Source organism: Pomacea canaliculata, linkage group LG14, assembly GCF_003073045.1.
Source record: "Pomacea canaliculata isolate SZHN2017 linkage group LG14, ASM307304v1, whole genome shotgun sequence".
Taxonomy (NCBI): domain Eukaryota; kingdom Metazoa; phylum Mollusca; class Gastropoda; order Architaenioglossa; family Ampullariidae; genus Pomacea; species Pomacea canaliculata.
The window spans coordinates 6,703,172-6,725,704 of NC_037603.1; the positions used below are offsets into that span (position 1 = coordinate 6,703,172).

At 38.5% G+C, this 22,533-nt stretch overlaps 1 protein-coding gene across 1 annotated transcript in view; it reads left to right on the forward strand.

The window, feature by feature from the left end:
- Positions 1–22,533, forward strand: part of LOC112555106 (multidrug resistance-associated protein 5-like) — a 39,563-nt gene that overhangs the window by 7,560 nt on the left and 9,470 nt on the right. Inside the window, 25 exon segments of the mRNA XM_025223316.1 lie at positions 1,657–1,870; positions 2,227–2,344; positions 2,937–3,065; positions 3,211–3,369; positions 4,288–4,436; positions 5,452–5,599; positions 5,870–5,955; positions 6,806–6,979; positions 8,204–8,266; positions 8,579–8,663; positions 10,032–10,288; positions 10,883–11,009; positions 11,509–11,681; positions 12,645–12,716; positions 13,094–13,121; positions 13,124–13,217; positions 16,151–16,223; positions 17,566–17,769; positions 18,011–18,173; positions 18,412–18,612; positions 19,397–19,599; positions 19,856–20,002; positions 20,442–20,571; positions 21,359–21,641; positions 22,175–22,361. Of these exon segments, the coding sequence (XP_025079101.1) occupies positions 4,425–4,436; positions 5,452–5,599; positions 5,870–5,955; positions 6,806–6,979; positions 8,204–8,266; positions 8,579–8,663; positions 10,032–10,288; positions 10,883–11,009; positions 11,509–11,681; positions 12,645–12,716; positions 13,094–13,121; positions 13,124–13,217; positions 16,151–16,223; positions 17,566–17,769; positions 18,011–18,173; positions 18,412–18,612; positions 19,397–19,599; positions 19,856–20,002; positions 20,442–20,571; positions 21,359–21,641; positions 22,175–22,361 (2,910 nt within the window). The 5' untranslated portion in view covers positions 1,657–1,870; positions 2,227–2,344; positions 2,937–3,065; positions 3,211–3,369; positions 4,288–4,424.

Below are 22,533 nucleotides of genomic sequence, written 5' to 3' on the forward strand. Positions count from 1 at the left end.
CTGAGCAGATGCTAGGTGAGCTAGGTGAGGGAGTTATCCACAAACCCAAGCAGGCTTTGAACCACTAAACTTCAGTTTCCACAAACAGTTATAATTACTGCCTCCCCATAGTGAGGTGGGAAGAGTTAACAAACATTTGCCTGATCAGTTTTGTTTTTCTGTACCTCAGTCCTTGTTCCTGTAAATTAATCTACACTTAAAAGACAGAAAAAAAACCCAAAAACCAACACGCACAGAGAAATGTTAAAACTGTTGCACTCTCCAGTATTGCTTCTGGTGCAATAGCCTGACAGTCCTAAAAGTACAGCATGTGACCCTCAAGGTGTTGAAAGACGTATATTTGAAAGGAGTCATAAATCGTTTCACTTCATACTGCAAATATATAGTTGATTTGGTGGTTCATGCAACCATGAAACAGGCTCATATTTTTGTATAGGGCATGCACCCACATTACCCGAAGCTTTACTTTTGGGTCAGATCTTGAGAAGAAGGGGAAAATGTTCACCTGTGAGCACAGTGATATGATACTACATCCTGACACCTTACTACATTCCAACCTCATTCTTGTGCCGTCAAGATATCTACTTAAAAAAGAAAAATACCCGGAGTATAGGGAGTATATCGCACGAATTTTGTTTGTACATGAAGAGAAAGCTAAAAATAAAATCGGTGACCAATATTTTAATTGCTGCTAGCAAGCAGGTTGGATAATTTACACAATTCCTCATCGCATTTTATCACATGCTTCTGTTGGTAAACATTTAATAACCTCGATCATTCGCCAGTTGCAGTTTTGCGCGTCTGTTGTTAGGTAGTGTAGTGGGCTGTATAAATAGTCGATCCGCATCATATTAATTTTATTCTTGGGACGGGTAGAAATGTGAGCGCGTGCAGCCATCATTCAACGTAAAGTGCCCGTCGCAAAATCCGCTGATTCATTCACACCTCTCAGCATCAGCGCGTGAGTCGGTGGACGTCAGACTGGCGTCCCTGTGTGGTGCACTCATGGGGATGCCCGCACGAGGAATTGTCTCACGCGCACTAAAGGGTTTGTTTTGTAACGATGAGGTCAGCGTGAGGGCGGTGGGTGTGACGGGCGCTGGCTTGACGTTGCCGTAAGTGTAGCGTGCCACGCCGCCCCCCTCAAAGCACTGCTGTCACGAGAGCTGTTGACTTCGCTACAAATCCGTCCTGGGGTAAGATAAAGGTCTGTGAAGGTTACAGAGTGTTGAAAAAAGATGCGCAGCGTGGGTCTGGAGTGTTGTGTCCTTCACCTTTTCGGTTTGATTGTTTGGAAAGTACATGCGAGGCGTTCAGCAAGCACACTTCAACCGACGTGCACCAGACGTCTAGAGGTGCACACCCACCCACACACATGAGATACAACCTGGTCAGGCTTGTGGAACACTATAGATGGTGCTTGTGTGATAGGTCCTTTAACAATATAGGCACCCCCAATACATTTCAGATAGCCTAGCATATAGAAATAATAAATATATGGTAAATATTTTTTTTAAATCATGAATTAATATGTTTTGACGTGATATAAGCCATTGTTGAAGATGAAGAGTACATATGGGCAGATTATAATTAAAATTCTATAATCAGCCTGTTATTATATGCTTTGGTTGTAAATTTCTTTTTCCTTCACTTCAGCGCTTAATACATCAAACAGACTGATGAGGCAGCACACAGAATTATGACAAACGAGAGCAATACCGACACTGGAGGTGATCATCATTCTGCTGCTGGTAACACACAGAGGAACAGTGACAGAGATGAAACCTGGACTGCCTCTCAAGAAGCCCTGCAGGCTGGCATCTCCAGAGATGACACCTTGGAACCTCTTACATGGCCTGATGATCGGATGGTCAGTTGTCTCATCCTATTTTGCTCTGATCGCCTCTCTCTAAAACTGTCCTTACAGATGCAGCTTATCTGATGTAAGAAAGACTCATCATACAATACTGTTTGCATTATTCATGTATGTCTGTGTATATTTGAATGTATTTGTGTGCATGTCTGCACTCATATATATATGCACCCACATGCATTCAAAGGCATGTTTGTATGTGTTCTTGTAAGTGACATTTTCAGAACTTGGGGATGAAAACAGCTTAACAGTCATTGAACCGAAAAAAAAACCCCCAAATCATAAATAAACCATGAGATTTCAACTTTCGTAAAAGTTTTATTTATAATTGTGGTCTTTTCTATGAATCTAAGGAATCAGAAGAAAGACGTACTGAAGTTACAGAAGACAATCAAGATGACACATACGTCACAGAAGTGATAGGGGACTCAGCAAGTATCATGAAGAAAGACTACAGAGCCTCTCAGAGAAGTATGTAAAGGCTGTTGTTGCTAAGGACCCCATGTTAAACTATTTTCCTTAGAGATAATTTATCTTTAAAGTTCCAGATTAGGAGGAGTGCGACGTGCTTACAGGGGGGGCGTGAAGGCCATCATTTTTAAAAAGTTTCTTATACTGGTATTAGTGAAATTAGCTTACATTGTGTGGCTAAGGGGGGCGCGCGGACGTACCTTTGTTCGTCAGGGGGGCGTCACAAGTAAAAGGTTGAGAACCGCTGCTGTAATGTGATACGGTGAAGCCTAAGTGTATATTTATCAGCACATTAGCAGAATACTCCTCTCTTACACGCAGACATATCCCCTGCACCCTGCAATTGTAAATGTCTATATGCATATATGTATTAATGTACACATGTGTATGTCTGGTGACACACTTGTGAATGCATTCATATACACATAAATGCATACACACATTCAAACACAAAGATTCAATTTTAAAAATTGGTTTTCAGCTAGTTTATTCAAATGTAAAGGAAAACCTGGCGTTTATTTGGGAATTGATGCAACATTTCATGAAAAGGTATCCAAAACTGTTATTGTTATGATTTTTCATTTATCATCAGTGCATTGGACATCCAGGGCAAGGTAGAAGCAGGTCTTAGCATGGGTCCATCACATATTTACCTCCGTAGGCGACGACCTGCAAAGTATAAAGAGTCTCTCAAAATGCTTCTTCCTGTGAGAGGCAAGAGGTAAGTAGTGTCAGCAATGTTGCAGCTTCCCATGCCCCCTTACAAGATGAATTATCAGTGATGTGAGTGCAAGAGACAAAAAAAGTAAATTATGTGGCCAGCACTGTCAGCAGTCTGTTAAAAACTTTGTTTCGTTTGTCCAAAGCCCGAAGGATATACTGCCACTTTCATCCGTTGGATGTCTGAACTTCATGACCTTTGGGTGGGTCACACCTATCATGATCAAGGTATATCGCAATGGAGTTGATTATGTAAAAACTCTGCAATTGTCTCAAGAGGACAGTGCTGAAACAAGTGCCATGAGGTAAGTCACCTGGAATAAAAAATGCTGGTGGGAGGGCAGATAGGGAAAGCTGATATTTGAATGGGTAGAGTACTGATGTCCAAACCAGAGAAGTGTTGGCTCAATATCCACATGACCCAGTTGTTGGAAATGGGTGCCACACTCTATAGAGGGTTGACGAAAGGTAATACTGGGGAGAGAGGGTTGGCGCCACCATTACCAAAAAAGTCAAGAAAAGTGTGATTTCTGATACCTCACTCCCAGTGACCTAATAAAGACTGTGGAGGCAACCTTGACTTTTTTATAATCCAGTCATCTTTTATTTCTTAAATGATTGACTGATTTTGTTCTCATTGTCATTTATGTCTGCTTATTAATTTGAATTATCTTTGAGTATAGGATATCTGAGATTTTGGGTGGGTGATGGTTGGGGGTAATTATCACTACACTCGAACACCAATGAGTCAGAGTGTTATGATGGCAGTATTATTAAATGTTTTATATGCCAAAACTGTAATAAACTGTTTCATGAGATCAGTATGTTCTACAAGTCTTATAAATTTAAAAGACAGTTTCATATCCTTTTGGTTGTTTGGAAGTGAAGTGTTCAAGACCATGGGGCTAGCTTTTTCCCTGAGTGTGTCCATATGTGTATGTATACAATTTGCTGCCTTTCCCTCATTAACATTTAAGTGGTCAAGTGTCCATTTAACAGCTGATCAAGTAGGGAATTATATTGTCACATGGGTATCAACCATTAGTGTGTATGCCTCTGGCTCAAAAACCAGTGGGGTAACCGTTTTGGTATTCAAAGTCCCAGGCATACATGTATAAAGAGTTGTGTACCAGTGCTAAATCACTCATACTGTGTGAGGGTTTTGACAACTTGTTATTTTTTTATAAAGATTTATTCAACACTATTGTTGATTACACTTTCAGGCTAGAAAGGCTGTGGAGAGAAGAACTGGAGGCTAAAGGTCCTGAAAAAGCATCTTTCAAGCGGGTGATGATTCGTTGCAATTAGGACACGTCTGCTTTGCACATTTTTCTTCCTTTCACTTTTTGTGCTCTTCAGTATGCTAAATCCAGTAAGTACACTCTAGTTTGTTTGGGGTTTTTTGTGTGTATGGCTGCTGCAATTTCTTAATGGAAGCTCCATTTGTCTCTTAACAAACACACTGTTTGTGCGTGAGAGTGAGCTTCATTTACAACCTTCTACATAAAAATATTTTTTAAAAAATCATTTGGTCTTTAATCAAATCCTGACCTTTTTATGCAAGATACCAATGAAATAATAATTAGTTTTGCTAAGTAGGGTTACACTATAGTCATTTTGTCATAACACTTGCATACTAACCCAGTTTAATAGTGAGAAGCATTGTTGAGATTATCCACAATAAATAAAAGCACACAGGGAATAACAAACTCCAAAGGCTGTGCATGTTGTCATATATTGCTAAACTATGTGCACCTGCTCACCTGCTATTTTTTTTTTTTTTTATTATGCTGCTATTTTATTACAAGGGAAATGGGTAGCCATTGAAAATTATTAACATTTTCCAGACATAGTTCTTTTAATGCGTTTAAAGAAACATAACTGGAAAACAATTAAACTGTCAGTCAACATAAACTTTCCTTTGTCTGTGTATTGTTTACAAAAATCCATTTAACGTTATCCATATACAAGAGTAACTGAACAAAAGTCTACGCTCAGGCATACTTCTTCGAAATTGGACCAGCATTGCTGAGTTAAAGAATCTCTTCTAGTTATGCTTACTTTTCAGTCAAATGACTCAAGTTAATTAAATGAAATTTATTATACTAATTGAGTAGTGATAAAGAGGATCATACAGCAAGAATTGTTTATTTAATTTACTTTTCCCTGTTTTGTGATCTTTATTTGATCACAGTGTTTTCCATATCCTAAATAATAAAAGAGAGAACATATTTTATAGTTTACTGCTTAAGAGACTAAAGTTACAAAGTAGGAAGTATAGAGATGTTTTGAAAGTTCGATCCGTTACTTGAGTCCCTTAACTAGTTGTGGTCTGTTTACAAGGAGACACAAGCCATCACATTGTTATCGGCTTTGTCATGTTTCAGATGTTTTTGATACGCTCATTTCTTGAATACCTTGCCAGGGGAAATTTGGACTTAAAAGTTGGCTTCTACTACGTAGTAGGAATACTGTGTTGTGAACTGCTGCGAGCTGGATCTATTTCAATGGCTTGGATGAACAACTACAAGACTGGTAAGATTTTTCATTCATCAATGTTTTAATCAGTAGTATCATTTTATTATACTTTTGTGTTGTATTTTGATAAAGACTGCTAAAGATGCATACATTAGGAAGAATAACGATGGTTTGGAAATTTGGGTTTCTGGTGGATATATTTATTTATTAAAAATTGGAAAAACTGAAAATACTAATGATGAATATAAAAATTTTGCTAAATGCTGTAGAATGTATATATATATTTATCAGAAGTGATGAACAAGTATTAAAATTTATGTTGTTTAGGTGTCAGGGAGCGAGCTAGTGCAATGACACTTTTATTTGCAAAAATTACTCGTCTAAAAGGGATGAAGAACAAAACTGTTGGAGAGGTAAATATAGATCATTTTCTCTACCTCTTAACAAATTGTCTTTTTTTGATGGCTTTATGTTTAGGGAAAGAGAATAACAGCAGTAAAGATCTGAGAGAAAAATAAACACAAAGTATGTGCACGTGTGTGTGTGTGCATGGGCAGGTGTATGTAGTTGCCTATGCTTCAATGTCTGCTTGTGCAATCATTGGTGTTGAGCATTCCTAAGATTCATTAACACACATTGATGCATAGTTTCTTGAAGATAGACTAACTATATATTGCTTCACTGAGTCATTTTTCTATTTGTTCAAAACTTATTAAATCTTACTTAATAGAAATCGGCAGTTACATTTTTTTCTGAAAGATTTACAAAGATGACAGTTTTTTGGGCTATGGTTTCAGCAGTGACATAGATACAATTAAGTAGTGTTAAGAGTTGTGGTAGGTCTTGTAATGTTTCATGTACGAGTGGTATCTTGTGTCTGACATTTTGTGTGCGTCATTTGTTCCACATCACTTGAAGCAGAAAAAGACCTCATGTATGAGAAAAGCATTTGCTCTCTATTGGACAAGTGAGTGGAAACAAAACAATGGTCTTCGACCGCCATCTTTATAACACTCTCAGTGACATTCCTCTGAACTTGTGCCTCTTTGATTCGATTCACTTACAAATTTCTTCATTCCCATTGTCATTTGTAGGGGCTTGTCAAGCATTGTGTTGTGTGTGTGTAATACGTCATACATATGCAAGGTAAGTGTACGTTATTGCATATTTCTTAATGCAGATATGACTTTGCTATCATGATTGATTTTAATTTAGCTGTTAAGTCTTCCCTATCTTTATACCTTGCTGTTTTTTATTTTTCAGCTGGTCAACATGGTGGGAAATGATGGGCAGCGCATCTTTGATGCCATAGTTATTGGACCACTGGTGTTGACTGGGCCTTTAGCAATGACGGCCGGCTGTATATACTCAGTCTATTACCTTGGCCCATGGGCGCTTGTGGGTTGTGCTGTGTTTGTCAGCTTTTACCCTTTTTCTGTAAGTAAATAAAGATATCTAAGTTTATATAAACATATACCTTTTATCAGAATCTAGAAATTTTATGATGTTTTTTGATAAAAATAATTATAATCGATAAAAGCATTTGTGTCATCTGATAGATCACTTATTTAACACTTCTCAACACTTTTAAACTGACCATTTGTTAACCGGCTTTAAATTTTGTGCAAAAAGCAAATTAGTGAAGCATGCAGAATGAAATTGAAGTTGATTATAATGGAGTGAAAGTCATTGTCAACTCAGTTTGACTGTTCGTTTATGATTTAAAACAAAAATGAACGATGCTGGAGAAAAGGAGTAATCGACGAAGTCTGGAAAAAAGCAAAAACTTGTGATTGTGATTGGTACGCAGAAACTGTGTAGAATTGAAAGTATGGACAATGAATCAAAGGATGGTGACAAAGACATTTAAATAGAGAAGTAGACCGCAAGTAAAAATACATGTGACCAGAGAAACTTTCATTGTGAATCACTGAAGAAAGGGCTTTGGCTAATGAACAAAGATGATGATATGAGATTTATATTGTGTCTAAAGCACAATAACATGTTTGCTAACTCCCTGCTAACTCTGTTGTGTATCAAATATATATCACAAAAGCAGTAACACTGTGTTCGTTTTGATGGGCCACCTTTTCCCCACTGAGAATCTAAGAAATACTAGAATATTCTCTGAAAGGGCTTTTATTTCCAAATGAGTATGAAATTAAGTCCTCTCTACAGGTAGTGGCTGATTTTTTAAATTAAGAAAGAATATATATATATCTCTAAAAGATGGAATCATGGTTTGAGTCTCTTAATTCATAATTTGTGGAAGTTGACTTCCAGTCATACCGCTTATTTGTCATGTGAGGTTAGACATTGTTTCTTGTAGGACTGAAATTTTCATTATTAGTATAGAGAAAGATTAAGCTTTGAATAAAAGTTGATGTGCACACCAAAGCGAAATGAAGACTGAAGGGTATATGCTTTCTGAACACTGGTGTTGGTGTGCCTTGTATGTATTTAATTTTTTTTTTTATTAACCCTTAATTTTATGGTTACAAATCCAGCTGTACTGTCCCAGAGGAGATAATTATAAAACTTGGTTTATTAACATTTCAGAACTGATAGAGCTTTTCTTGAACCTTAAGTGTGTTTTGAAGTCAAAATGTTTTCAGAAAAATACTATGACTCATTGATCATTTCAGTTTCAAATTGTTTCAGACTTTCATATCAAGACTTACAACCTTCTTCCGAAGAAAAGGGATTTCTATTACAGATAGACGAGTAAGTCTTTGCTTTATTTATTTCTTAATTCAGTTTTTCAGATGTCTTTGTAGATGTCAGCAGCTGTAAATTAATTTGCTTTGTACCTTTCTTTGAAAGTAATGTTAAGATAAATTTGTTTTTAATGCATGCATGATATGTATAAGTTGTATAGTATTAGGCATGTTATGAGCTTCATACACAAGCTAAAGTAATTACAGGGTCACCTGTCACTTAAAACTAAAATCAAGCTTTGATATTCTGTTCTCGCATACCATAACTCTGTGTGTGTGCATGGGTGTAACCAAGTCAAAATAGAGGCATGCTTTACAGGTGCGGATGATGAACGAGCTGCTGTCCTGTATCAAGCTAATCAAAATGTATGCATGGGAAAAACCTTTTGCCAGGAAAATAGCAGGTTGGTTGAAAGTTACAGTAAGGTGTCTTTCCTAGAGCCATCATTTTGTTTTCATCTTTCAGCTTGTGGCAGATCATGAAACATAAATTTGTGAGACTTTTTGATGTTTGTTTTTCCTTTGTCTTGTCTTTTCTTTTTCTGTTATCATTATTATTTATGGCTTCCACCCTGCACACTGTTATACCGCATTGCACTTTTTTAAAAAGAGACCGGTGTGCTTACTCTCAATTTCTTCCCCTGGTATCCACCCATTTTGAATCCACTAAGTACCAACAATCCACTCATTCAGCCTTATCCTGCACCATCAGCTAATGTGCTAGCAATGTGTTAATTTGTAGTTTTTCCTTACATAGTTACTTTGGGTATCATGCATCATATGTCTGTACTCATCATTATTATTTTATGATATAAAGAGTGTTTCATAAAGTACGCAGTTTTTTTAATTTTATGAGATTTTCTTGTTTGAATATTGTTAGCACTGTTCCTATCATTCTTGTTATATATTTTCACTCTGATTAGAAGACCATTTGTCATTTTTCCATTTTGTAGTCATGGAATGGTTCAGTCTTGAGCAACGCATTCTTATCGTGAAAATTCATTACTAAAACAGGGAGTGCTACACAGAGACTAATCTCACTTCACAGTGACCTAGAGGCAACACAGTGCCTAGAGGCAACCTAGAGTGGCCTCCGAGGTCATGTGACCTCACACCTTGTGACTTCTTTTTATGAGGATTTATGAAGTCACAAGTTTATGTGAACAAACCTCAAATGATTGCCAAACTGAAGAGGGAAATTCAATGGGTAATCGGCTAAATCAACAGGAACTTCTATGAAAATTATCGTGAATTTCAACGATTGGATGACTGCCTACAGAGAAAGTGGAGGTGGACATATGCTGAACATCATTTTTCATTACTAAATCAAAGTATGTTTTGAATGAAATTAAAAAAGAAGTTTGAATTTTGCTTCAGTTTTGGCTGATTTATTGCATTTTTTAAAACTGCATACTTTATGAAATGCCCTTTATAGCTAACATGTTGTGTGATTATGCATGCATTTTCATAAACTTGTACTTACATTTATGCCTACATTTGAACACATTAAGAAAGAAGGGAGGGGAAGCTGGCAAAAAGAAGATTTGGGAGAAAGCATTTGTTCATTGTTTATAATTCATATATCATTGTTCTTTGCTCGTTACACAAATGTTTCCTCTTTGATATATTTTTTAAAAATGGCATTTAACGCTTAACAAGTCACTTAGTATGTAATATGTCTGTGTGTGTATGTGTGCACACGTGCGTACACTGCTATCATTATACAAACAACTAGTTGAGCTATATGCAAGCACAAATACATACCTGTGCAGAGATTCGACTAGAGGAGCAGAAGGTTCTGGAGAAGAGTGCTATTGTACAAAGTATCAGCACAGGAGTAGCTATTATGGTGCCTGTGATAGCTTCCTCCCTCACTTTCATTGCCATGGTCTCTGCTGACAACGATCTGACTGCAGCTCAAGCTTTTACCTTTGTGGCACTTCTCAACTCAATGCGGTTTGTCCTCGGAGTTTTGCCCTATGGAGTGAAGTCCTTGGCTGAAGTCTCAGTTACTCTGAAAAGATACCAGGTCTGTACATTGTATGATGGTCATTACCTACTGTGTTTGTGGTAATGAATATTAACAACTTACATCATACAACAAAAACAATAACAAGAATGACTGATATTTGTTTATTTTAACTTTAAAATTTCATTGTGAAATTTAATTCACTTTTAGTGAGTGAGGTGTAGTGCTTGATCCAGACATATTGGACTGATGCAAGTTTATCGATATTAGTCCTTGGTAAAGGGTGACAGAAGGCTGCATACACACAAAGGCTAACAGTATTTAAGAAACTTGTCTGGTTGAACAATCAGTCAAAGCCACTAAAATGTTCTTTTGGAACATTCCAGAACAGACAATTTGCAGGGCGAAAACTCCATAGCAGCTTTGTAGGGAGGTTTCTATTGACTTGTCGCACTTCAGCAACTATTTAGTTTCTTAAAAATGCCCTTTTCAACTGATGCACACTTTGATGACTGAAATACGATTTTGTTGCTGAGTACAGTACCATTAAGTAAGAGTTGGTTCTTGGAGATGTTCCAACTGTTCTTGACTTGCTCTAATCTGTCATAATTGCTTACAGTTGCTGGTATTGACATTGTTTAGTTCTTTTTGCAGTCAGTGCTGTTGATGGAGGAGATGCAGCCTCTCAGGGATGTAACAACAAAAGACAACATAGCAATTGAGGTCAAAGATGCTACTTTGTCATGGGGAGTAGGGGATGATACACCTTATTCCACTATAGGTTTGTAAAACAGGCATGCACATGCACACACTCACGCACTTTGAACATGGCCTAGGTTACCTCACTTATAGTTGTCTTGACCAGCAATATGACTTTGGGACTTTGGGTCTGTGTTGCCAGAACATGGTTAATTAATTGGGGAAAATGATGTATTGATGAAAATCAATTTGTTGTAGAGGTTGCTTTTTAAGTCTGTATGAACCAATTGACTTTTACTTGGGTGTTCAAGCATTCTTGCTAGAGTAAATAAATCAGTTTCAACCTTGTCAGAAATAAGATGATGGTTATTTGTTTTATTCCTACTATGGTTTTTTAATTTTGACTTTTCAGAAATTACAATAGTTCTGTGAAATGGGATTAGCAAGCACATTCAACACTGTATTAGGTATGGCTAAACAGTGCCACAAAAGTAGTCAGTTTTAGTTCTCAAAAGTCGACAGATTTAGTTCTCAAAACAATTTGGCGGTTTATTCGCTTTTTGTGTGCATGATTTTGTTAGGGTCTACTTCTGAAGCTGCTTCTGTGACCAAAAATGATGAGAACAAAAGCTCAAAGCAAAAGAATGATGAAAAGCGAAAGATGCTTAGCACCGAAGAAAAGAATGTTTTGATGGTAAACAAGTCTGGAGAACACGAAGCAACTCTTCGCAACATCACTTTCTCACTTGAGAAGGTAGCACTGCTGAAAGAGTTTTTAATGTCTGTTATTCCAATGTCATGAGTGCATGCATGTGTATTTGTGTTTGTCTATGTCAGTAATGTATATGTTTGTATTTAATGTATGTTTGTGTATATATGTGTTTGGATGTGTATGTATGTCTACCTGGGAAGGTGGGAGGGGGATATTTACTCAGTCTCCCTGTCCTCTGGACAACTCAAGACATATGCGGTCAAAGTATTTTATTCCTGTTCTGGTTGATGGTACCACCAAGATCGAAGCATTGACTGGCTACCTCCAATTGTCGCTGACAAGATGGTTAACTGCTTCCACCTCTATGTAACAGGGAAGATGGGGGTTTCTGTCCCGATATCACCACAAGAACAAACACAACACTCTCATGGGTTCCAAGCCCTTTTACTTTAACGCCAGTCGATAGTTCTGGCTAAGGCAAAACTTCCATACCACACACTCATGCTCTGAATGAGTTGTAGCTCTCATCTCCGCTTTCCCCTCATGTTCTGTCCTTCTACCCTCTTCACCCAACCTTCACACCCAACTTCTCTCCAAAACATCCCTACACTTCCATCCTGTCACTAGTCAACCCCCTACCGCACTCTTTCAGTCACGGCGTTGTCATCCAGCCATGCAGTAACTACCCCCAACCGCCAAGCCTGTACCTGTCCTGTGTGCATCTGCGTGCATGCATGCGTGTGTATGCATGCCATGTTCCATACTACTATATCTACACTCTCTCTATCAAGCTGACTTTTTGTTCCATGCTACCAGGCCTTCATATTCTCCTAACCACAAAATTCTCTAGAAACTAGCCCTATCTTGCTGACCTTCCACATTGACCTGCTGGTGAGAATGGTTCTTTTCACCTTTATTAATTGCCATTTGTTACCTATATACTTTTATAGGATGCATACAAGAACATAAAAGGCTAATTCTAATTATTTGATGTGGTTGCTACAGGGTAGAGTACTGGGTGTGTGTGGCAGTGTTGGCAGTGGCAAGAGTTCCCTCATCAGTGCAGTTTTAGGTCGGGTAAGTTCATAACCACAGCTTTGCTTCACTTGATTAGGCACCTTTGATTAATCCCTCACGACACCAATCTGATTACATGTATAGAGGCTTGATCCTGTAAATTTGATAGTTTAAAAATGATCTCATTGTTTAAATCTCTTATATCAAAAGGCTCTGCTTCTTCAGTGATGGCCTAGATTTGACTCTTTGTTCCTCATAAAATGTTTCTTTCTTAATTACATAATTTGAAAGCATAAATGTATAAAAAAGGACTTGTAAGAAATTGTTACTTCAGTTCTAAAATTACATTATTATTTACATTGTATTTCAAACAGTAGGCAAGGATACTTTTTCTGCTGCTACGGTTCTTTCTGAGTAGCTCATATGTCTTTGTGCAGATGGAACAAATTTCAGGTTCTGTTGCTGTTCAGGGAGCATTGCTTATGTTTCACAGCAGCCCTGGATTATAAATGACACAGCTAGAGAAAACATACTGTTTGGCTTCCCATACAATGAGGAAAGGTAGGCAGGCATATCTTATGTTTTAATTCCTTCTTCTTCTAGGCATTTCCTTAGCCAGGATTTTTTTCAAGCAATAATACATGGACAATTTATATTTATAAGATAATGTGAACATCATGAAGTTAGTTAGTTAGTTAGTTAGTTCCCGTTATGCCGGTCGGCATGTAGGGCAGTGACAAAGGTCCTCCACTTTTGCCTGTCTGGGCTAGACTCCCCACAGTACAGCTGAGGTTTTGGGTCTTCATGTCTGCCTCCACAGTTCGGCGCCAGGTGATCTTGGGCGACTCGCTTGCGTTTTCCTTCTGGCGTCAGTGTAAGGCAGTTTTTATGATGGAGTTGCTCCGCCTCGGAGGACGTGACCATCCAGCGCCATCGCTTCTTCAACAGGATGGTGGCCATACTCTCCTGCCGCACTGGGCAAGTAGTTCTTCGTTGGAGATTGTCCTTGGCCAGAAGATGCCCAGGATTCTTCGCAGCTTTTGGTGTGGAAGACTGACAGTTTGTTGAGGTCGCTGTCAGTCATTCGCCAGCACTCCGAGCCATACAGTAGAGTGGACATGACCAGACTGGTAAGTCTCAGCTTGGTATTGATGCTGTACTGTGTCGACTTCCAGATGTTGCGTAGGCTACAAAAGATGCCCCTGCCTTTGCTCAGTCTGCTCTGGATGTCACGGCCTGCTCCTATCTTGCGTTACCACGCTCAAGTAGGTGAAGCTTTCAACCATCGGCAGGTCTTCTCCCTCTATGCTGATCGGTGTTGGATTGGTGGTGTTCAGGGTCATCACTTCTGTTTTGTCCGGCTGATGTGCAGACCGACCTGCTGTGCAAAAGTGTGCAGGCGAGTCGTCTTCTCTTGCATGTGCCGGTGGGTGTGTGACAGCAGGGCCAGGTCGTCGGCAAAGTCTAGGTCTTCTAAGTTCGTGGAGAGTGTCATCGTATGCCCCTTGGTTCATCTTCGTTGTATGGCGCGTTACCCAGTCAATGACAAGGTTAAAGAGCAGGGAAGACATCACGCAGCCTGTCTCACTCCGGTCCCGACCTCAAAGTAGATGTCACTGTTTCCAACACAGCATGAAAAGTTCGCATAGAAGCTTTTGATCAGGAGTACAATTTCCATTGGTATTCCGTATGCTCTCAGGATGCGCCAAAGGCTCTCTCTATGGATGCTGTCAAAAGCCTTCTGAAATCTACGAAGTTAATAAGAGCTGCCTGCCACTCTGTGCATGTTCAATGATGTTGCGTAGTGCGAATATCTGGTCGGTGCATCCTTTTCTTCTACGAAAACAGCCTGTTCTTCTCTAAGTTGTGTGTCCACTGCCTCTGAGATTCTTTGGATGATGATCTTTGTCATGATCTTGCTCGGGATGGACAGGAGAGTTATTCCTCGCCAGTTGTTGCAGTCGCTAAGGATCCTTTCTTTGGGATTTTGACGATCACTCCTCTGGTCAGTCATCTGGGACTTGCTTCCCTTCCATATTGCGGTAATAGGGGTTGCAGGATATTGGCTGCCAGTTCTGGGTCCGCCTTGAATAATTCAGCATTCAGATTGTCCTGACCAGGTGCCTTTTGTTCTTCAAGGACTTAATTGCTGTGATGATTTCCTGCTTCTCTGGGGGCGATGTTAACGTCTAGGTCTCATGGCTTCTTGTATGTCGGCTTCTTCGGAAGGTGGTGGTCTGTTCAGGATCTCTCTGAAGTGTTCGGCCCAGCGTGCTTCTTGTTCTCTCTCTGTCGTTAGCAGCTTCTCCCTTGTCCTTGACTGGCTGCTGTGAAATTTGCCGCTAATCGTTGGTGATCTTGTACAGCTTTCTTGTTCTCCTTTTCTTGCTGCTTCTTCGGCCTCACTTGCTAGATTGTTCAAGTGCACGCTTGTCTGATCTCGCCGAGCGCTTCACTGTCCGGTTCATCTCTCTGTACTGTAGTTTGAATGTCTTGCAGTCTTTCAGATCTGGTGCTAGCCATTTTAAGGTCTCGTCTTTCCTCTATCGCCTTCACGTCTCTGGTGTTATCCATTCCTTCTTCTTAGTTCCTCTCAGTCCAAGACTAGTCTCGCTGCTTTTCTGGTAACTGTTCTCACAAGGTCCCATCTCTGGTTTATGCTTTCTGCGTCTGCCTCGCAAATGTCTGTCATGTCTGCAGTGCTGAATCTGTTTTTCACTTGAAGAGTGAAGGCATTTTTCAGCTTGGGGTCCTGCAATCTTTCCACATCAAAGCGTCTGTGTGCTGCTAACTTGCGTCCTGTACTTCGCAGTTTCATTTTTATGTTTGCTACAACAAGGTGATGGTCACTGAACATCTCCTCCTCTTCTCACCCTGAGTCAAGCAGGGAACGTCTCCAGGAGCCGTTGATCATTAGGTGGTCGATCTGGTTACTGTCCCTACCATTGGGTGAGCACCATGTTAGCTTATGGACGTTACGGTGAGGGAATACAATCACCAGGTTGTACATAGTGCATAGCTCCACTAGCCTCTCTCCGTTCTCGTTCATGCAGCCACAACCATGTCTGCCCATAGTTCTCTCTACATGGTGTTGTCGTTCCCAACTTGGCATTCATGTCGCCCATCACAATCAAGGTCATGACGGGGTGCTGCACTTACTTCTGCTTGCAATTGATCGTAAAGGTGTCCTTCGCCTCATCATCGCCATCGTTGGTTGGTGCGTAGCACTGGATCAAGGTCATGTTGCCATGCTCCCTCTCACTCTGGCTGTAATCAGTCTGCTGTTGATCGGCTTCCACTCTATTAGGCACTTATCTGTTCCTTTCCTCAGGATGATGGCTACTCCCTCATGGTGTTGGTTGTCCTCTCTGCCAGAATACAGCACTGTCTCTCCGGTCTGAACATCATGAAGGTATAGATTTTTTTTTAAACTTTCAAGTCATGCATCATCTCTTAAAGTCAGTTAATTGTTTGTTTTTCTGGTTTTTTCCTAGATATAACAGTATAGTTGAAGCATGTGCCTTGAAACAAGACTTTGAAACTTTTGTTTCTGGAGATTTAACAGAAGTGAGTACAATAAAACCTCCTTATTGAGACTTTCCCTACTGTACGCCATCTTAAGTATGACCCAAAACATTTTCATGGATGTATTTTGCTTTCATAAATATTATCTCTATTACAAATACCTCTTCAACATGATTTATGGCCGAAGATTGTGCCCTATTACAACCATTTTTGCAGAAGTTGCACGTTGAAACAAAATATTAAGTGCATTTTAAAATATACTGCTTCTGGCCAACTTTTACCTGTATTATGACTGCAAAAATAAAGTACCAGAAATTCAGTACAGTTTGAAAGAGACTGCACTTTTGTTGATCATGCTTGCTACTGACCTTTAGCAGAAGTTATACATATTTATATTACAGAGATTCAGTACAATTGCTTTTATATGTAATATGGAAAAATCTGAAATAATACAAAATTGCAATTTGTGAACTGCAAGTATGACTTTTTAGCCACAGCAGTATTTTTTCAATTTCATTTCATTCAACATTCATTTCTCATTTTCTGCTGGAACTATGTTACAAGAGTTGGCAAGAGACTTTCTTTATAGATATCAATATTCCCTATGGTGTGAAAAAAGCAAAGCTAGACCTCTCTGAAATCATGTCCAGTTGATTTGAAGAACATTGAACCCATAAATCTATGCATATGACATCAACATCAGTTGAATGACATTCTTTACATGTAAAAAGCTCTAAAAACATGCAGTTGCTGAGAATGTTGTGCCAGAGTTGTTCACTCATAAAATTTTCCATATTTTGGCAGTAAAACCTCCCTATTAATACTTTCTAAAAATACACTAAAATCTGGTTGTAACTTAAGGAGAGGGGGTAAAGTAGCGAGATCAACCACTCTGCTTTCAGTCAATGAACCATGTGGAGACTTTATTTCCATGTAATATATGAATTATACACACACAAGGTAGAAAAAAAGAATAATGACTCCCGTAGAGGGTAAAGTATGTTGTAAAAATAAAATTCTTGTAATCAGCTGTTTGTGCTCTATTGCAACATTTTGCATAAATCATATTTTAAAAAGTACAAATAGTACATTTTAAAAGAGCATCTTTGTCTGCTGCTGTATACATGTATTGATCAATTGCTGGCTGGTTCATCTCCTTCTATTGCATAATAAATGTTGCCATTTCATCTTTGTGACAGTAATGTTGACCTGGTCGTGGTAATATTGACCTAGTATGTTGATCTGGTGAAAGTGATGTTGCCTGGTAACATTAACATTAACTGTTGTTTAAATAACTTTCAATATAAGTTTGGTTTTCCTATGCTCTAAAATTTTACAGCAAAGAGATTGTGTATAAACTGTTGTTTTGTTCAACTATCTAAAGATTGGAGAGAGGGGCATCAACCTTAGTGGAGGACAAAAACAACGGATCAGTTTGGCTCGAGCCGTGTACAGTGACAGTGATGTGTATCTTTTAGATGACCCATTGTCAGCAGTGGACATTCATGTTGGCCGACACATTTTTTCACAATGTATAATGAAAGCTTTGAAGGGTAAAACTGTCCTCTTCGTCACTCATCAGTTACAGGTAAGAATAAAGAGATTTAACTCATTTTCCATGCATATGAACGTCAGGGTTAGGGTTAGGGTTAGGGTTAGCACATTAAGACTTCATAGTCAGCAATTTGCATTTTTACAGCAAATGGTTGCATTAGAAAATTTATTATGCTGTGCAAAAACAACGATAAGTAAGAGAAGAAATCCTTGATATTTTTGGCCTCAAAGTCTCCTTGCTTAGTTTTAAAAGGAGTTCAAAATGGTTGTTTCAGTATTTAAATCAGTGTGACAGTATACTGTTCCTCAAAGATGGTCGCATCTTGGAGCAAGGAAACCATTCAGAACTTATGGCCCAGAATGGAGAGTATGCTGGGCTGATGCAGATCTATTATTCAGAGCAAGGGAGCCATGTCACCAAAGAGGGTGTAACTGATGGTGAGGAAGCATGAAAGATTGTGAAGAATATCACGTTCATATGTTCATGGAAAGGACTAGTTCGGGCAAATATTTTTAGAAATAGTGTCTGAAAGATAAAAATTTGCCTGTTATGAACACGTAAACTGGTTGTGTTTTCCAAAATAATATGCTTATGAGGAAGATTATTTAGAACAAAAACTTGTATTAGTTTCCATAGAAACTTTTTTTTAACATCTGTAAATCAATTTGCTGACAGAAAAAGTTGAGACAGTTTCCTGTCCACGGTCTCCTGGGATAGACCAAATATTTTCGACAATCAGCATTGCATCAGGAAGGTTGGAGCGAATAGTTTCATCCTCTGGAAGCTGCCAATCTGGTGTACAGGCTCATGTTCTGCTAGAACGAGCTTTCAGCATCAGTTCGGCTGCCAGCAAAACATCAGAAATTACTTCTGCAGGTGAAAAGTATAGTCCTTTTTTATGTCTGTTCATGCACATCTGTGTGTGTGTGTGTGTTAGCCCTATTAAATATATTTTCAGCGGTGGACTGCACACTGTTCAGGTTAATCAGATATTTTACTATTGGTAATTGTAATTGATTTAAAATAAAGATCATCTTGTTTGGGTGGTTGGCAGTGCCTTTCAGGACAGTGAGAATCTGGTGTTATGGGTTTGAATCCCATCTCTGCAGTACCTCTCTTTGAATGTGACTTACTTACAGAGCTGACTATCTTAGTTTTCTCCTGGTACTACAGCTTCCTCCACTTTGTGTGTGTGTGCGCACGCACATGCTGCATGCTGTGTAGCATGTGGGTGTGTGATGGTATAGTGTGTTAAGCTACATTTGTTGCCTACCCTAAAATGGTGTGCATTTGCTCATAAAGTATATTGTATGTAAAGCACCATAAGCCTGGCTTTGGTACTGAGGAAAAATGCTGTATAAATGTGCTGTATTATTATTAAAAAACATTACTTTGTAATTACGTAAAATATCTGTGACTTTTACTCTTCTTATTTTCCTGTTTTTGAAAAAAATTGTTTTCGTGGAAGCATGGTATTTCATAGGTTGTGTCTCTCTTGATTTTAGCTGTTTTAATTTTAGTAAAATCATATTATCCCTTTACTTCTTACAATATGTCAATTACAACTTTGCTAAGTTCGACCGAACTGTTATGCCATTGTCTTGTCCCTGTATCATTTGAAGTTTTTATTGCAAGATGATTTATTTTATTTTATACACAGAGAAAAAGGAAGATGATGGGAAACTGACCATAACAGAAGAACCAATGAAGGGTGCTGTGGATAAAGCTGTGATTCTAAGCTACATAAAAGCTTCTGGTGGCTACTGTGTTGCCTTTGTAGTTCTTCTTGCCTTTTTCCTGACTGTTGCTTCCCAAAATGCTGCTAACCTGTTTCTCACACATTGGCTGAATCAAGGAAGTGGGGTATGTGGGTCAATAAACACATGCACGCCACTGTCACATAAACAAATTTGCATGCATTGACACATGTATTAACATCCATATACACAGGAATACATGCACACTCACACTTATATATGCACTCACACCACTTATAGACCACCTACACAAGTACACACACACATGTTCATTCAGACTCTCAGATACTTGGACATCACTGCAAAATGTTTTAGTTTTGACTATGAAAAGTTGCAGCCAGTTTCGTTTTCCTGATTTGCAGAACACTTCCATTACTGTTGACAACCAGACATTTGTAAGCCAAAGTATTGCAGACCATCCTGAGAAGTCCATGTTCACTCTGTTGTATGGCATGATTATTGTTGTAATGGTCGTTTTGCTTCTTGTCCGAGCCTATATCTTCATGAAGGTCAGTGAGTTCTGGTCTTTTGTTGTTCTTGCATTTGTTATGCGCTATTTGTTACTGCCTATGTTGACTTCAAGTTTACCCCAGTGAATTTTAAAGATCCCACTGAGTTTTGCAAACTTTGTGTTGACTAACTCAACATTTTTTGTTCTGGGTGTGGGTTACTTTGAAGTTTTGATCAGTTGATGGTCATATTATATCATATCATTTTTATCTTCAAGATAATGGCCTAAATTTTATGTTACATATATGTGGACTTCAAATCCAAATGATGTAATAGGTATTTGCACTAAGTGCAAAGTTCTAGTTTTTGTGGGGACAAATAAGCTGTAAAAAAAATTATCTAAGATACTCGATCATCACTGCTATTTATCCTTTTTTTTGCTTATAGATATATATATATACACCCTTATTGTTATTTAATAAAATCTTTTGCTTCCAGGCCACTTTGAGAGCGTCCAGTCGTCTTCACGATGAAGTCTTTGAAAAAATCTTGCGATGCCCCATGTCCTTCTTTGACATGACACCACTGGGCAGAATCATTAATAGATTTTCATCTGACATTGATGAAGGTGAACAAACTATTTTCTGTTTTTCCACACTTTACAGTTAAAAACTATCTTATGTGCTCTAGAGACAAAATATTATCAGGCAGTTTTTTAATCAACTCTACCAGATGACTCAAGTGTTAAGAGCTTAGGGGCGCTACAACTGCGTTTTAACCAAAACAATTACTCCCTTGGTCAGTGGTTTTATCTGTTGCCAGGTTTATCTGCCATTGATCACTATGTAAGGTTCTTTAAAAAAGAGTTCAGCATTAAGTCTCATCATTAAGGATGGCATAAGGTATGGGTGATTGTTGCTGGCTATGCCTTCCATTAGAATGTGGCATTGGCCAATATAACCTTTGTCAGATGATTCTCTAACACTTCCATTCAGTGCATTCTTCTCAGTAACTGGTTCACCAATTTTGCTGTTCAGCATTTGGTTGGCCCTATTTTGGCCTTACTGCATGCCATGGCCTAAAATTGCTGCAGAAATTTTTGTTGGTCAACGAGTGTGATTATGGCAGGGCCCATATACTCCTAATAGTTGGGTCTTTTGGTAGTTAATAATGAAATTCTCTTTCGTCAGTACTCATCTAAATGTTTGCCAGTGTGTATATCTTTATATATGCATACATACACTGAACAGCTTTTAAATGTAAATTTTATAAGCTTTGTCCTCTCTTTTGCAAGCATTAGTCAGCCCTTTTTCTATGACAACTGTTTGTGCAAACATAAGCTTACAATTAGCTTAATAATTGTCATAATGTTACTTCTCACCATTAACAATCTTTTTGTTTTCCTTCTTCTTCAGTGGATGTCCGGCTTCCAATGAATTCGGAAACCTTTATTTCCAACATCATGCACGTCTTTTTCTCTCTGGCACTCATCAGTTACGTTGCACCATATTTTTTAATTGCTCTCCTGCCACTTCTTGTCATTTTTGTCATCATCTACAAAATTTTTTCCCGCAACATGCGTGACTTGAAGAGGCTGGACATGGTCCTACGATCACCTCTTCTCAGTCATGTCACAGCAACAGTGCAGGGCATATCTACTATATATGCCTACAGGAAGACAGATGATTTTTTGAAAAAGTAAATCGGTTTCTCTTGACTTCTTTGCTTGTAAAAATGTAGACTAACATAAACCACATACCATACATAACTAGGCTGCTGGTAGTCTGCTAAGACAGCTGTTAAGTTGGGTATCTTGAATTGTAAAAAGCAAGACAAGTCAGTTCAGTCCACAAGACCATTGTATCCTAATTTCCATTTTATTCCTTTTGGGGTGTACTCATTTGTGGTGTACTCATTTGCGAAATGCATTGAACTCGGTTCCCACTGGGAAATGCACTGTACAAGTCCTCTTTAATAATATATATATATAATGTATTTTATATTTATAATAATACCCACAATATAGTATATGTTATATTTATCAAGCTCAGACTTTATACATTTTTAGTAGGACTTACTATCTTGCAAGAATAGCAACCACTCTTATTTTTCTGTCTGGTCCAAAAATGAAAAGTACAGATCATAAGAAAATATAAACCAAACAGGATTCATCAGAATTTTAGGAATCCTTGAGAAATCCCATAAGAAATTTTTGAAATCTTTTTCTTCAGGTTTTGCAAGCTCTTAAATGCCAACAGTGTACCTTTTGTTCTCTTCTTCATCTCTAATCGTTGGTTGGCCCTGCGCCTGGACATTATTAGTGCCATGGTTACCAGTATTACAGCTCTCATCATTGTTCTTACTTACAAGACTATTACCCCAGCCATGGCTGGACTGGCTCTATCTTCAGCCCTCCAGGTCGGTCATAGATCCATGACTGAATGTAGATTATCAGATTATTTACTTTGCAGCTGTTATCTGTGTGCACTATATACACAGAAACTACTTTTAAAATGTCATTTTCTTGTGAGGCTGATCAATACTTTGACTTTTACTTATTATTAAACTTCTTAACAACTATATACTGGTC